At 47.4% G+C, this 16,057-nt stretch overlaps 1 protein-coding gene across 2 annotated transcripts in view; it reads left to right on the forward strand.

Moving 5' to 3' along the window:
* The window catches only part of ARID4A (AT-rich interaction domain 4A), a 147,823-nt gene that overhangs the window by 48,418 nt on the left and 83,348 nt on the right, over positions 1-16,057 (forward strand). For both annotated transcript variants that reach the window (XM_068254197.1, XM_068254196.1), the window contains 2 exons: positions 9,334-9,413; positions 12,738-12,811. In XM_068254197.1, the coding sequence (XP_068110298.1) occupies positions 9,334-9,413; positions 12,738-12,811 (154 nt within the window). The remainder of the gene's footprint in view (positions 1-9,333; positions 9,414-12,737; positions 12,812-16,057) is intronic.

The raw sequence follows: 16,057 nt of genomic DNA on the forward strand, positions 1-16,057 counted from the left end.
TGCGGATGCGTTTCCACATGCGTTTTTACCTGCGATTTCGCATGGCAGGGTGCCATGCGAAATTAACCATGACACTGCCAGGGCTAAATAAAATTGAAAAAGGTGCGAAATCGCACGCGAAATCGCGGGTAAAAAACGCATGTAACAAATGCATGCGTTTTTACTATTAAATACATTAGCGGCGATTCGCACGGATTCCCGACGCAGGCGAAATCGTTGTCTCTTTTGTGTGTTTTTTTCACGCTGAAAAAAACGCACCTCAACAACGCTACAGTGGAAACAGGCCCATCCACTTGTATTACATGTGCGGATCTGCATGCGTTGGACGCATGCAGATTCGCGATAGTGGAAACGAGCCCTGAATGACTCACACACTATGCTTAGCTGAGCCTATTAGAAGCTGGTTAGTTTTGTTTGTAAACACTGCCTAAAACTGTTAATTACAAGCCAGGATTGCAGCAGAGAGTGGCAGAAACAGCACAGAGGGGCACAGTAGAAAATAATGAATAGAATGGTATGCTTTTTATTGTAAGAATATTAGAGTACAGATTCTCTTTAAGCGTTAGTATAATTCCAGTGGTTTAGCAATAAGGGATGCAGAGGTTGCGACTGCACTGAGGCACTTGGACTAGGGGGGCCCACTAGGGACCTACCTCAACCACAGTATTAGCTCTTCAATGCTGGTATGCTGTTAATGATCACTTGTATATATGCTTTGAATAGTGGTAATAATTAACACATTTCTCCCCTCCTCTGCTTACATCTCCTTCTGTCGATGCCTTTGGCAAGTTTTGGTGCGTCGATGAATGATTATAGATGTAGAGTAGCTACATGTTACACAGAAATAAAAAGTAGTCTTTGGTAAGAGTACATCCAGAGGGTGGAAACAGGAACAAATACCCATCAGGCACGCTAACTTTGGGTACATGTAAGAGTGATGTGCAGGTACTCTGCAGGAAAAGGAGATTTTTCCTTTAATACACATTCATCACGCATGATCTGAATCAGGCTTATGGGTGATAGACAACACCTTTGCGCTCAGTTTGCACAAGATTCTCAGTGGATCCACAACAGCTTTGCAGGGAGTGCTATGTGTAGAGTATAGTACTACTGTGAAACTTAAAGGATACCAGATGCAAATCAGCCTAGAGAAACACGGGGGGAGGGGGGGGGGGCGGGGAGATGGCCTATGCTGTCACCTGTCCTGATGCCTACCGCTCACGCTGTTCTCCTCTCTGCCCCCGCATTCTACCTAAATGCCCCTCCGGCAGCCTCATCCGGGTCGCAGGAGTCGGGCACTACTGCACTGGCTGGGCTGCGTGCATCCTACAGCCGCTCCTGTGGCCGGGAGTGATCTGCGTATATGTATGAAGTCACTTTGTCATATGCATGACGTCATACACATGCGCAGAGCACTCCCGGGCCTTGGGTGTACGCTGTAGGACGTGCGCAGCTGGCCAGACTCCGGCAACCAGGAAGAGGCTGCCAGAGGGGCATTTAGATAGCATGCGTGGGGCAGATTCGCATCTGATACTTTAAAGAGACACTAAAGCCTCCAAAAAACGCAGATTTTACTGCAGAATATTGTTTAGCATGAATGCCCTTCCTAAAACGCTGCAGCCCCGCGGCTGTACTCGCAATTAAAACCTCCGAAATCCCCAGGGGGAGTTTTGGGCAGCGCTTCCTTGTAGAGGTAGAGATTTGGGCAGCAGCTCTGCCTCTACCCCGTCAATCTGTGCTGATCGCTGCCTCTCCACGCCCCTCTCAGTCTTCTTTCACTGAGAGGGGCGGGGAGAGGCAGCGGTCAGCACAGATTGATGTGAATGGAGGCACAGCTACAGCCCAAAGCTCTGCTTCCCCCAGGCAGCAAAATCCACGGCTTTGAAAGTTGTGGATTTTTGCCCCAGGATTTCAGGGGTTATAATTGCGAGTTCAGCCGCGGGGATGTGGCGTTTTAGGAAGGGCATTCATGCTAAACAATATTCTGCTGTAATTTGCGCCTGCTCAGTAGAGCGCACACTATCGGTGCTGGTGCACACGCCGACAAGAAGATTTACAGGGAGCCAGCGCTGGATCCCCTCTGTTGTGGAGGGGAAGCCTATTTAGGATCTCTTTAGGCTTCCCCCCTCCTGAGGTTAGTACTCCCCATGCCACTTTTTTTTCTCTTACTGGTACACTTTAATAACACATTGAATTGATGTTATGATAAAGGGCATTTGAAAAGAGAATTTTTTTTTTTTTAAAGCCAATGGGTACCGTTTAAAAAATAAAAAAGTCATATACTTACCTAAGGAGAGGGAAGGCTCGGTCCTAATGAGCCTTCCCTCTCCTCTCCCGGTGCCCTCGGTGCTGCGCTCGCTCCCCCATTCGCGTCCGCCGCCGAGTGGACTTCGGAGGTCTTCGGGAGCACTCGGGCTTCCGAAGACGGGCTGCTCCATACTACGCACGTGGGAGTGCGTCATAGAGGGCGCTCACGCATGCGTACTGAGGAGCGGCCCCGTCCTCTGGGAGCCCGAGTGCTCCCGAAGGCTTCCGAAACATCCCTTCGGCTGCGGAAGTGGCAGTATTTGACCGAACTGGTCGAATACTGCCACGGGGGATCCTGCGCGGGACCGGGCATCGGGAGAGGAGAGGGAAGGCTCATTAGGACCGAGCCTTCCCTCTCCTTAGGTGAGTATCTGACTTTTTTTTTTTTTTTAAACGGTAAACATTCACTTTAAATTACTTCCTATAGAGCCTTCCCTCTCCTCTCCTGGTCCCGCCGTTCCAGTGCTGGCTCGCCCAGTAGCAGTATTTGATTAAATTAGTCAAATACTGCTTTAGCCGGCCGAAGGAGGCATCGGAAGTCTTCAGGGAGCCCGAGTGCTCCTGAAGAAGGGCAGCCCTGTACTGTGCCTGCACAAGCATGCTCTCTTGCACGCTCACGCAGTATGGAGCCGCACGTCTTCAGGAGGACACGGCTCCCGAAGACTTCCAAATACCTTTTCGGGGGGGGGGGGGGGGGGGGGGGGGAGGCGGGGGGGGCAGCACAGGATGGAGAGCACCGAGAGAGGAGACGGAAGGCTCTATACAACCCAGAGCCTTCCCTCTCCTTAGGTAAGTATTTGCTTCATTTTTTTAAAAAATGCGGTTCCCATTCACTTTAAAGTGCGGAGTCGGTGCATTTTTTTTACAATTTCAATTCTGCACTCCTGGCTCTACAATTGGCATGTCCAAGGTGCATGACCTTACATTTATCTATATTAAATATTACCAGTATCTGCCATCTGTCTGCCCATATGGTCATGTCTGGATCCTGTTGTAACATGTCCCTATACTGCTTAGTGATAATTCTGCATAATTTTGAATCCTCTGCAAAGGTGGCAACATTACTCTGTATTCCGTCTTCTAATTTACTTTACTAATTTACTAGATAGGGAGTATAGGCTAGTAGTGTAGTTCTTATGGTGGCCATACATGGTACAATTTTTTTTCACCCAATCTTACCAATTCTATGTAGTATAAGGGAACTACCTAAATTATCCTTTCAGTATATTCACTTAATTTACCCTTATACTACATAGAAATGGTAAGATTGGATGAAAAAATTGTACCATGTATGGCCACCATTAGTCTAATGTAAACAATAAAGGTGGCCATACACTGGTCGATTTTCCATCAGATCGACCAACAGATAGATCCCTCTCTGATCGAATCTGATCAGAGTGGGGTCGTATGGCTGCCTTTACTGCAAACAGATTGTGAATTGATTTCAGCATGAAACCGATCACAATCTGTGAAGCTGCCGCCGCCCCCTCCTACATACATTACCTGCTCCAGCCGGCGCAACTCCCCCGGTCTCCGCTGTCTTCTTCTCCACGCTGGTCTCCGGGTCTGGCTGGCTTCACTGAACTTCCTTCCAGGGGAAGTTTAAACAGCAGAGGGCGCTCTACTGTTTAAACTTCCTGCAGGGACAGGAAGTTCAGTGAAGCATGCCGGACCCGGAGAAGAAGACAGCGGAGAACGGGGGAGTCACGCCGGCCGGAGAAGGTAATTTATTGCCGATAGTGTCGGGCATTCGAACGCTGCTATCGACGCACTCCCGACCTGCCGGCGATCAAGCAAAATCTTCTGCACTGACGAATCCACAGGAACGATTGATTTTGGATGGAAATCGATCGTTCTGTCAGCGTTATCAGTGATCGAATCTGCTGTACATTGGCATTAAAATCGTTAGGTGTATGGGCCCCTTTAGAGTGACTTGGCAGTATTTGCAGTAATCGGCAATGCTTGCATAGTGCATAATTAAGTTGGGAAAGATCTCCTGCTATGTGGGAACCCACGACTTGTGTTGTTGATGTAGATCTAAACTTGTCAGGCTGTTAGTAAGACAAGTGCTCTGAACGCTTCTGATCAGCTCTGTACTGCAACACTGCACAGATGCCAAACCTAGATCCTCCCGATAATGTGTGGCAGCGGGCAGGAGAAAGCCTTGATGATGTTGGCTTGGCACTTGTCCCTTGGCAGCCTTGTCAGGTGGTTTTGAAGTTTATAACTAGACTTTTTTTTTTTTTTTTCCTTCTCTGACGCTGCTCTGCTTTCTTTTGTCAGGAGTTATCTAGAAAAAGCTTGTTTATCAAGATTGAGTTGGGAATTAAAAGTTCGTTCCAAGCCAGCTGGCGTTTAATTTTGCTTCAGTTGAGAGTAGAGAACGTTGCGGCAATTGTCTGCAGTGGACAGAGAATGCCCTGTTTGCATATAAAACTCACTTATATAGATGTACAGTAGAGTCTTGGTTATCCAGCACTGTCGGGGGTCATACTGGATACGTGGGCTCTCTGGTTAAATCGATGTTAAAAATAGGGCCTAGCTAACACAGTACTATACCCCACTCTATATACATACCATGAAACGTATTCAATATTAAATGACAGTAATTTAAAGAGGACCCGAGGCGGGGCTGAAAATCAGAAAAAGATCGGCTGGGCGGTTCAGGTAGCCACCATCTTTGCCGCTCTCCCCACTCCGTTCGCCTGCAATCTTCCAGTTTCACTTTTGTGACCCCCTGGGGTCATGACTCTGGAAGAAGCTACTCTCACAGAGAAGCGGGGGAGTGGCAGGGGGCGTGGCCATTAAGAGACGGAGCTGCCCAATGGCAGCTTTGGAAAGCCTGCAAGAACCACCGCTAGTGGGCATTTTGAGCAGGGAACTACTTTCCTCCGATTACCTTCTGGAATGGCGATAATCATTGTCAATAATTTGGGGGGACAAAGAGGCATGTCCTGCAGCAGAGAACATAACTGTGTCACAACTGCGCAGAACATTCCAGACCACGTGCGTGCGAGTGATTGACAGCGTGCTCGTGCAGGCTCAGTAGATGCCGACCTGATGAGGTTGGCATCTACACCGGAGAGAACTGGGAGCCACCGTGACATATTGGCTGCCAGGGGCCGGAGGAAGCCCCAGTTAAAGAGACACTGAAGCGAAAAAAAATATATGATATAATGAATTGGTTGTGTACTATGAATAATTACTAGAAGATTAGCAGCAAAGAAAATATTCTCATACTTTTATTTTCAGGTATATAGTGTTTTTTTCTAACATTGCATAAGTCAGATAACAGCCCTCTCCACGACTAACTTAGTCGGAGAGCTTAATGGCTTGTTTGCATAGAGATAACAACTGGAGTTTCTCAACTCTTCCTGTACTGGAAACAATTAGACTGATGTATCTGATCTTAATGTTTTATTTCTTAGCTGTACTACGCATACAAATCATAATATATTAATTTTTTTTTCGCTTCAGTGTCTTTAAGTAAAGCTTATTTTTTTGTTTGCCTGATAATTCCTTTAGGATGTTGGCCTCTACCAATGTGAGTATTGCTGTAGTAAATCTGCCACCAATGGGCTGTGCATCATTTGATCCTGGAGTATAGTTTTTCTTTGCCACTTTCTATAGCTGAACTAAGGTGTGCACTACGCATGGCATAGTTATGCAAACTATAAATGTGGTTCTCATATTCATTCTCACAAATGGGGCCCAACTCTTCTTCTGGAAATGGTCTCCTCAGTGTTTCCAATGGCTGTTCATCTGGTCACAGGACTTCCTTCGAGGGTCCTCTGGTGAGGAATATTTCTTCACAGCAGCGTGTGCAGTTGGCATTGTTCTAAAGCCTTTCTGAACTTTGAAGTAAACATGATTGTTTTTTAAAAAATAAAGTTTTATACTTGTGTCAGTAGGGGGAGGTTTCCTGGATGCCGGCCGCAACTCTGCTTTTCTTCACATTCACGCTCCTTTCTGTGAATGAGCAGGGCCTCGCTGCGCAGGCACACAGACAGCCGCGCCTGCACAGTGGCACGGAGCTGCTCCGGCACAGAGAAAAATATGCACGACCTGCTCCATGCTACTGTGCGTGCAGTCTGTGCACCTGCGCAGTGCGGGAGTACTTGTACACGAAGGGAGCATGTTGAATACTGCGAACGAAGTCCAAGGGCAGGAATGCAAAAGATTTGGAAAACCGGGGAACTATCTGAACCATGTATACCTGGGATGATCTAATAGCCACCTCCCACCCTCCTATGGCACAGTCTGTTTGCAATAGCAAAAAACTGTGGTGGCAATTTTTCAGGTAGGGGCGTGGCTAAACAACAAAACCTGTATTTGCTGTGGCTGGATAGTGTACTGGTTAAGGGCTCTGCCTCTGACCAGGGTTCGAATCTTGACTCCTGTTTAGTAATCCAGCACCTTTTCAGTGAGGAGACCTTGGACAAGACTCTAACACTGCTAATGCTTAAGAGTGCGCCCTAGTGGTTGCAGCTCTGGCGCTTTTGAGTCCACCAGGAGAAAAGCGCTATTTGTTTTCTCTATTTTCTGGCACCAAAGGTCCGTTTTTTTAAAGTACACCTGAACTGAGAGGGATATGTTGACTGCCATATTCATTTCTTTTTAAGCAATACCAGGTGCCTGGTAATCCTCTTAATCTCTTTGGCTGCAGCACTGTCTGGATCACAAGCATATGTCAGAGTACCTGATCTCCATGCCTTTTCAGGGTTTATGGTTAACCACTTCGCATCCAGACCTTGTTTTGTACTTATTGACCAGAGCAGTTTTGACAGTTTAGCTATGTCCCTATTTAATCAGAAATAACTTTATCCCTACTTATGACACAGAAATGAAATATATATTGTTTTTTTCAAGACAAACTAGGCTTTCATTGTATGCCATTTTTCCCCTCAAACTATTTTGTTTTCTATGAATTTTAATGGGAAAACAAAGAAAAAAATAGAAAAAACATGTATTTTTCAGTTTTACCAATTCCAGTTTAAAAATAAAAAGTGCTACTGTAGATAAAAAACGCAAGTTTTGTTTACATATTCTTACTGCTTATCACAAAACTTAGATTATGTTCCGGTCACAATTTATGGTGAAGATATTTGATTCTGAAATAATGCTACAGAGTGTATTTTTCACTATGAAATGAGAAAATACAAGTATTTTTAACCTCCCTGGCGTTCTATTAAAATCGCCAGGGAGGCTGCGGGAGGGTTTTTTTTAAATTAAAAAAAAACTATTTCATGCAGCCAACTGAAAGTTGGCTGCATGAAAGCCCACTAGAGGGCGCTCAGGATCCGCACTTTCGATCGCCTCCGGCGATCAAAAGTAACAAGGAAGGCAGCAATGAGCGGCCTTCCTTGTTTCGCTTTCCTCGTCGCCATGGCGACGAGCGGAGTGACGTCATGGACGTCAGCCGACGTCCTGACGTCTGCCGCCTCCGATCCAGCCCTTAGCGCTGGCCGGAACTGCTTGTTCCGGCTGCGCTGGGCTCGGGCGGCTGGGGGGACCCTCTTTCGCCGCTGCACGCGGCGGATCACCGCGCTGCGGCGGCGATCAGGTAGCACGCGCGGCTGGCAAAGTGCCGGCTGCGTGTGCTGCTTTTTATTTGATAGAAATCGGCCCAGCGGGGCCTGAGAAATCCTCCTGCGCAGGTTACCCCGAGCTGAGCTCGGGATAACCGGCAAGGGGGTTAATAGTAAAAATCAATCTCATTAGCTCAGGAAACTTATATTCCCATTCACCAATTAGTGCTGCATCAGATAGTGCCAGAAATGTGCACAGGAGCAAGCCCAATCGTGCACAGCACTGCTTCTGCTACAAGACGTATATCTACTGACCTGTGGCTTAGATGAAGTCCCAGAGGACGTATATCTACTGACCTGTGGACGAAGTGGTTAAGGGTATTAAAGAAAAAGTGCCTGGGGGGGGGGGGGGGGTTGTATTTCGGGAGAGGGCAGCCTATGGATATTATCGGGGCCCCTCCGAATGGCGGCCATGTAAATATTTACCTTCCCGGCTCCAGCATAGTAGCGGCTCAAGATCAGTAGAGCGGTCCCAATAGGGATCGGCTATTTCCGCCTTATCCGGAGCCGAGAGCTGTGCTGGAGCCGGGGAAGGTAAATATTAAAAGTGCTACTGCGCCACAGCATGACAAATTGTCGGCTGTGGCTTCGGAGGGGCCCAGTGAGATCACCGTGGGACGGAGGAGGATGGGGTAGCCTTGGTGGGATCCTGAGGCTTCCCCCTTGCGAGGTAAGTACCCCCCAGGGGCACTTTTTTTTTTGTTACAGACAGAGGCTCAGCAGGGACCTGTCATCTTCATATATTCATGCTACTCTATTATAACTTCTATGGACTGTGCTGACGGCATGAAATGTATTTTTACACATGAGGTCCGTTGTAAGTAATGCTAACTCAAAAACAAAACAAAAAAATCAGTACTTGGTTTTGTTACACACACGGCAAAAGTGCTATCCACTACGCCACCGTGCCAGGTATTGTCACTTCATTCTTACCACAGGAAAGCATGATACTGTGATTTTAGCACATGGCCACATCTGCCACAGAACAAACACTCATTTGCTGCTCGTATGTATATGAAAGAAGTCCAGTAAGAAAATAAGAGGTTTGTTTTTGCGATGGCAGCCTCCTAATAAATCCAGTGCCCTGCAGGATTTCATCACAGTACAACACTCAGCTGAGTGCCACTATTATTTATCTGTATTCCTCTTGTGTGTTACCCATTGACTGGCAGCCTGCTGTGTCTGCTAGCAGGATTATATGGGGACTTTGGGCTATCAGATGAATAGGCTTTTTGTTGAGCTCAGAAATCTACTTCCCATGTGGAAGTCGGGCTAATTCAGATGCCTTCGGTTGTGGCAAGGACAGGAAGCACTCTGTTCCTCCACCGTGGCTCATAGAAAAATTTTAAACATGAATTTTCTGAGTTGTTGGCAAGTTTGTTTTGAAAGAAATATAATCTGTGTTTTGTTTTGTGTTTTTTTTTCTCCCCCTTTCTAGGTCGTCTCCCCTAGTTGCAGTGACGAAACGTCTGTGAAAAAAGACCAGTGTTTGGTGCGATCTTTTGCAGATGCGAAATTGTAAGTTTGAGTTCCATCTCAGCAACTTGAGTTCACTATGAGGGCTCATTTCCTCTGGGGGCAGGTGTTCTGGGTCCAGTGGGGTGTGCCGCACAGTGTGTGTTGTGGGTGGGGCGGAGTTATGTTCCTCTTTCCACGCATGTGTCGTCCAGGAACCCAAGTAATTTCCCGCATTTGGTGGAAACTGCTCAGTAGTCTTCGATGGGCTGTTACACATAATGTGAATTCCATGTACATTCGTGTCTGGTACTAGTTTTCATTAAAGTGGACCTGAACTCTTGCACAGAACAGAAAGAAAACAGAGAAATGCACCCTGTATGTATTTAGAGAGTTTAGCCTTGTTTAATTCCCCCTCATTTGTGTCCAATCACAAGTTTTAATTTGACCCCTCATGGAGTGAAAAAAAGAAATTACCTCCGGTATAGAGAAGCCTCTGGATAGTTCCAATGCTTATAGACCATCTAACACAGTATGCGGTTGTGGGGGGGGGGGAGGGGGGAGCAGCTAGGGATTATGGGGAGTACCATTGCTTGCCTATGGGGGGACTGCTCCTGTAGCCCTTGTCTGTGTGCAGTGCTCCATCATTGTCCGCACCAGCCACAGTTCAAAGAATCCACCTGGGTAGTGCACTCCCGGCCGCAATGCATGCCTGGAGCTGTAGTACGTACATCTCCCTGGTGGAATATGTACTCATCTATGTACTACAGCTGGCGGTATCCATCTCCCGGCATGTTCTGATACAAAAAACATGTCCTGGGCGCTCAGTGCCCTTTAACCACTTGCCGACCGCACACTCATAACGTGCGTCGGCAAAGTGGCAGCTGCAGGACCAGCGACGCAGTACTGCGTCGCCAGCTGCAGCCTAATTAATCAGGAAGCAGCCGCTCGTACGAGCGGCTGCTTCCTGTCAAATCACGGCGGGGGGCTCCGTGAATAGCCTGCGGGCCGCCGATGGCGGCTCGCAGGCTAGATGTAAACACAAGCGGAAATAATCTGCTTTGTTTACATTTGTACGGCGCTGCTGCGCAGCAGCGCCGTAAGGCAGATCGGCGATCCCCGGCCAATCAGCGGCCGGGGATCGCCGCCATGTGACAGGGGACGTCCTGTCACTGGCTGCACAGGACGGATAGCGTCCTGTGCAGCCCGGATCTCCAGGGGAGGCAGCAGGTAGGAGAGGGAGAGGGGAATTTCGCCGCGGAGGGGGGCTTTGAGGTGCCCCCCCCGCCACCCACAGCAGGCAGGAGAGATCAGACCCCCCCAGCACATCATCCCCATAGGGGGGAAAAAAGGGGGGCAATCTGATCTCCCTGCCTGCACCCTGATCTGTGCTGGGGGCTGCAGAGCCCACCCAGCACAGATCAATCAAACCAGCGCTGGTCCTTAAGGGGGGGTAAAGGGTGGGTCCTCAAGTGGTTAATGTTGAATATTGCTTGCGGCTATTCTCCCCCTCCCCCTGTGTACAGTATACACCTAACGATTTTCCTGCCGATATACAGCAGATTCGATCACTGTGATCTAATCTGCTGTGAAATTGTCGCACAAACACTGACAGAACAATCTATTTCCGTCCGAAATCAATTGTTCCTGTCGATCTGTCTGTGCGGAAGATTTTTCTTGATTGCCGGTGGATCGGGAGTGTGTCGATAGCGGCGTTCGGATGCCCGACGACCGACACAATACAGCGGCAATACATTACCTGTTCCGGCCGGCGCGACTCCCCCGGTCTCTGCTGTCTTCTTTACCGCTTCGGGCTCTAGGGCTGCAGCTTCATTGAACTTCCTGTCCCAGCAGGAAGTTTAAACAGTAGAGCGCCCTCTACTGTTTAAACTTCCCCTGGACAGGAAGTTCAGTGAAGCCAGCCGGACCGGAGACCAGCGTGGAGAAGAGGACAGCGGAGACCGGGAGAGTCCCGCTGGCCAGGTCAGGTAATGTATAGCTGGCGGACAGGCGGCGGTGGCAGCTCCACAGATTGATCGGTTTCATGCTGAAATCGATTCACAATCTGTTTGCAGTAAAGCCAGCCATACGATCCCTCTCTGATCAGATTCAATCAGAGAGGGCTCTATCTGTTGTTCGAATCTGATGGTAAATCGACCAGTGTATGGCCACCTTACGAGTGCGGCCACACTGCACCAATGCTAAGTACAGGCTGCGCAGTAGCATGGAGCACAGCTTTTTCCTCCGTGCACCAGCAGCTCCACGCTACTGCACAGGCACGCACCCAACTGATGCCTGTGCTGCGCAGTGGTGCTCGTACATGGAAGGAACCACGGCTTTGTCTTGTGCTGCTATGTTGTGTCTTCGGGTTTACCGCAAGCTTACCAATAACATGGTGCCTCCTTGTGGTTAGATTTTAGTAGTTTCATGCAGTGCTTCAGTGCTTGCTTTTTGTGCACCTTCAAGAAAAACTTGGTTTTATTTTAAGGGACATCTATGAAAAATTAAAAATGAAACCTCTTGCACTTGCCAGCTTTCCAGTATACGAATCAAAATTGTTTAAAGTTTTAACTGCAGTCAGAATGCTTCCTGTGCTCCAGTAGATAAGCTGCACTATTTAAAGGACCATTATCGTAAAAAAGTAGGCCATTAAAATCTGACAACTGACAGGTTTAGGATTAGTCCATCTCTTCATAGGGGATTCTCAGGGCATTCTTTGTTTTCAACAGCGTTTCCTGAACAGCAGTTTAACTGCCAAAATAGTAAGATACCAGACAGCCTCCCTAATCACTTGCACACTATTTTGTGAGTTAGACTTTGCAACTGCTGTTCAGGAAATGCTGTTGAAAACAAAGAAAACCCTGAGAATCCCCCATAAGGAGATGGAGTGGCCCAAAATCTGTCAGTTCTGTCAGATTTTAACTGCATACTTCCTTCATGATAGTTGTCCTTTAAGTTCTAAAGGTGCGCACACATGCAGAAGTACTGTCCCCTTAAAAAAAAAAAAACAGGCCTCGATCCCACTGGTGACAATTGAGTGCTGAAGGCTAGCAGCATGTACTGTTGCAATGCAACAGATGAGGGTCCGTAGTAGTAGGAGAACTTGTTGCTATCCCGCAGGCTAGGAATGCATATGTACAGCATTAGAACTGGAACTGTCGCCCAAGGGATCGATTCCCTATCCCTTGCAGGTAATCACATGTGAGTACCTAGCTTCAGATTGATTGTGTAGGGAATAGTGTGAAGACCTGATACTGCAGCAATCTATGCAAGGGCTGAGGGCATCCACTAAGAAAACTACTTACCTTTTCCCACAGTGATAAGTGTGTAAATTCTTTTCCTTGTATTCAGCAGTCTGATTATTTTTTTTCCCCCCCTCTATATCAGCTACTCGGTTGCAAGGAAAGACCTTGAGGAAATTGATCTCAGCTCTCTGAAATTGGAACCCCAGACCAAACCAGGTACTGTACAGAACTTCTACCATCCTCTGGGGATTGGGTATCTGAAAGTTGAACAATATAAGCTTAGTATAAATACCTGAAGTACTTAAAGGAGCCATCAGGCAAATGACATAAAAGCCGATTTACTTACCTGGGGCTTTCTCCAGCCCCTTGCAGCTGACATGTCCCACACCACAGCTCCGCTCTCGGCCGCCGGCCCGGGGTCCCCGCACAGTTTCTTGCCAGGTGTCCTCTACTGCACCTGTGTGAGCGCCGCTGACTATCTTGATTGACAACGGTGTTTCATGCAGGCGCAGTAAGGACGACCTCGAGTTCATCGTCTTCACCATGTGGGGGACCTTTGGCCGTCGGCTGCGAACTGAGCTGTCAGTGTGGGACAGTCTGCTGAAAAAGGGCTGGAGAAAGCCCCAAGTAAGTAAATCGACTTTCATGTCATTTGCCTGATGACTCCTTTAACCTCCTTGGCGGTAATCCCGAGCTGAGCTCGGGGTATGCCGCCGGAGGTCGCCGCTCAGGCCCTGCTGGGCCGATTTCAATTCTGAAAAAAGCAGCACACGCAGCTGGCACTTTGCCAGCCGCGTGTGCTGCCCGATCGCCGCCGCTCCGCGGCGATTCGCCGCGTGCAGCGGCGAAAGAGGGTCCCCCCAGCCGCCCGAGCCCAGCGCAGCCGGAACAAACAGTTCCGGCCGGCGCTAGAGGCTGGATCGGGCGGCTCTGACGTCAGGACGTCGACCGACGTCCATGACGTCACTCCGCTCGTCGCCATGGCGACGACAAAAGCGAAACAAGATAGGCCGCTCATTGCGGCCTATCTTGTTACTTTCGATTGCCGGAGGCGATCGAAAGAACGCACCAGGAGCGCCCTCTAGTGGGCTTTCATGCAGCCAACTTTCAGTTGGCTGCATGAAATATTTTTTTTTTTATTAAAAAAAAAACCACGTTGCAGCCTCCCTGGCAAAATAAATAAACCGCCAGGGAGGTTAAGTGATGCTGAAGTAACCCCCTTCCCCCCAAAATGCATTGTATGTGTAGTAGGGATAATTAAAGCGGACCCAAACCAAACATTTTTTTTAAATTAAAAATATTTAGTTGCACCTCTCTAACACATACAAAGATAAATAAACACTCCTTCAAACCTATGATCATTTCAGTGCATGCTTTTCAGCCTTCTCTTTTAATAACTAGGGTTATGCTGGGGGCAGCCATTAGCAATTCCTCCACTGCTTGGACACCACCTACTGCACCAGTTTGCCGGATTTTGTCCGGCAATTTGAAAGGAAGGGAGGGGTTCCTCCAATAAATGTAAAATATTTTATATTTGTCATCATGCAGCAGAAAAAAGGCTGCTATTTATTATTCTAATTTAGAAAATAGCTTTGATTTCTGAAATCTTGTATTTTTAATTTGGATCCACTTTAATAGAACATTTGTAGCAAAGAAAAGTCTTCAGGGATGTATTTTTTTTTTTATATATAAATAACATTGCATCATTCTATCATATTTGCAATTACAAACCACACTCTGTATTTTAAACTGTGAAACAGAATAGAGATAATGAGAATGAGACTTGTCTTTGTTACTAATGCTCTATTTCTTAGCTGTACTACACATACAATGAGTTATTTCATAAGTTTATTTTCACTTCAGATTCCCTTTAAGCCGAGGTTGCCTTTAGTGAAACGTGCACGTCAGAATGAGTTATTTTGGTCCATAAATATACCCTGGGGAATAGTATGGAACTTAGTACGGGGGATTTTTGAGCATCCTTGTTAGTAATGTAGTGGATGGGCTTAAAGTGTACCAGAGATGCGTTTAAAATAAATAAATGATACATACCTGAAGCTTCCTCCAGCCCCCTCCGGTCTGATTGCTCCCTCTGCCTCCTCGATCTTCCGTATGGGGTCCTGGTATCTTCGGCCAGTTCTGCGTAGAAAGCTCCTGGGAGCGGGGCACGTACGGCCCTGCATGCACAATAAGCCCCAACAGGCCAAGGTACCGGGACCAGATACGGAAAATCGAGGTGGATGGTGTCGAGGGAGAGCGGTCAGGCCGGAGGGGGCTGGAGGAAGCCCCAGGTATGTATGAAAACAATAAAAAAAAAAAAATCTATCTATCTATCTAGATATATATATATATATATATATATATATATATATATATATAGATATATATATATATAGATATATATATATATATATATCTATATATATATATATATATATATATATCATTTTTTTATCATCTCTGGTCTCCTTTAAAATCTGTAGGCCTGGTGAAAATTCAGACACCTTTCACTGTAGGTAGCCTCTGCTTGATTCTGTAGCCTATTACAGCCAATCGCTGTGTGGGCTGGCCCGGAGAGGGAGGGTGAGGAAGAAAAAAAAGCACTATTAAAAAAAAAAATTGTGTAAAAAAAAAATAAACAACTCGGGGGGGGGGGGGGGGGGGGCGATCAGACCCCACCAACAGAAAGCTCTGTTGGTGGGTAGAAAGGGGGGATCACTTGTGTGGTGTGTTGCGCGGCCCTGCAGCTTGGTCTTAAAGCTGCAGTGGCCCATTTCAGTATAAGAGGAATCTCCATGGACTGCAGAGAATGTTTGAGCCTGGGACAACAGCAGCTGTGGGGTGAGGAATCTCCATGGACCACAGAGAGTGTTTCAGACTGGGACAACAGCAGCTGTAGGGTGAGGAATCTCCATGGACCGCAGAGAGTGTTTCAGACTGGGACAACAGCAGCTGTAGGGTGAGGAATCTCCATGGACCGCAGAGAGTGTTTCAGACTGGGACAACAGCAGCTGTAGGGTGAGGAATCTCCATGGACCGCAGAGAGTGTTTCAGACTGGGACAACAGCAGCTGTAGGGTGAGGATTCTCCATGGAGTGTTTGAGATGAGAACAACTCTGGGGGGAGTCTACATGAGACAGGCTCAGTGAAGCTGGCCCCCTACAATCAGCACAAATAAAAAAATTCCATCACGCTTGGTTAGTGCTCCGTTTGTGCCCTTTGGTTCTGCAAAAATTAAGACTTGAGCTGTTTTCATTTTGAAGATAATAGCATTAGAAAGATGATTTTTGCAGCACAAATGAGCACTGACACAGCACTACCCACCCATACCACTTCCATGTCTGTAGGTTGTTGTATGGGGGCTGGGTGATGGTATTGTTTAGGAAATGGTAAATGCTATTATCTTCAGAATGAAAGCTAATCCTAATTTGTGCAGCAAAAATGGGCACAAACGTAGCACTT

Source organism: Hyperolius riggenbachi, chromosome 9 (assembly GCF_040937935.1).
Source record: "Hyperolius riggenbachi isolate aHypRig1 chromosome 9, aHypRig1.pri, whole genome shotgun sequence".
NCBI classification, from domain to species: domain Eukaryota; kingdom Metazoa; phylum Chordata; class Amphibia; order Anura; family Hyperoliidae; genus Hyperolius; species Hyperolius riggenbachi.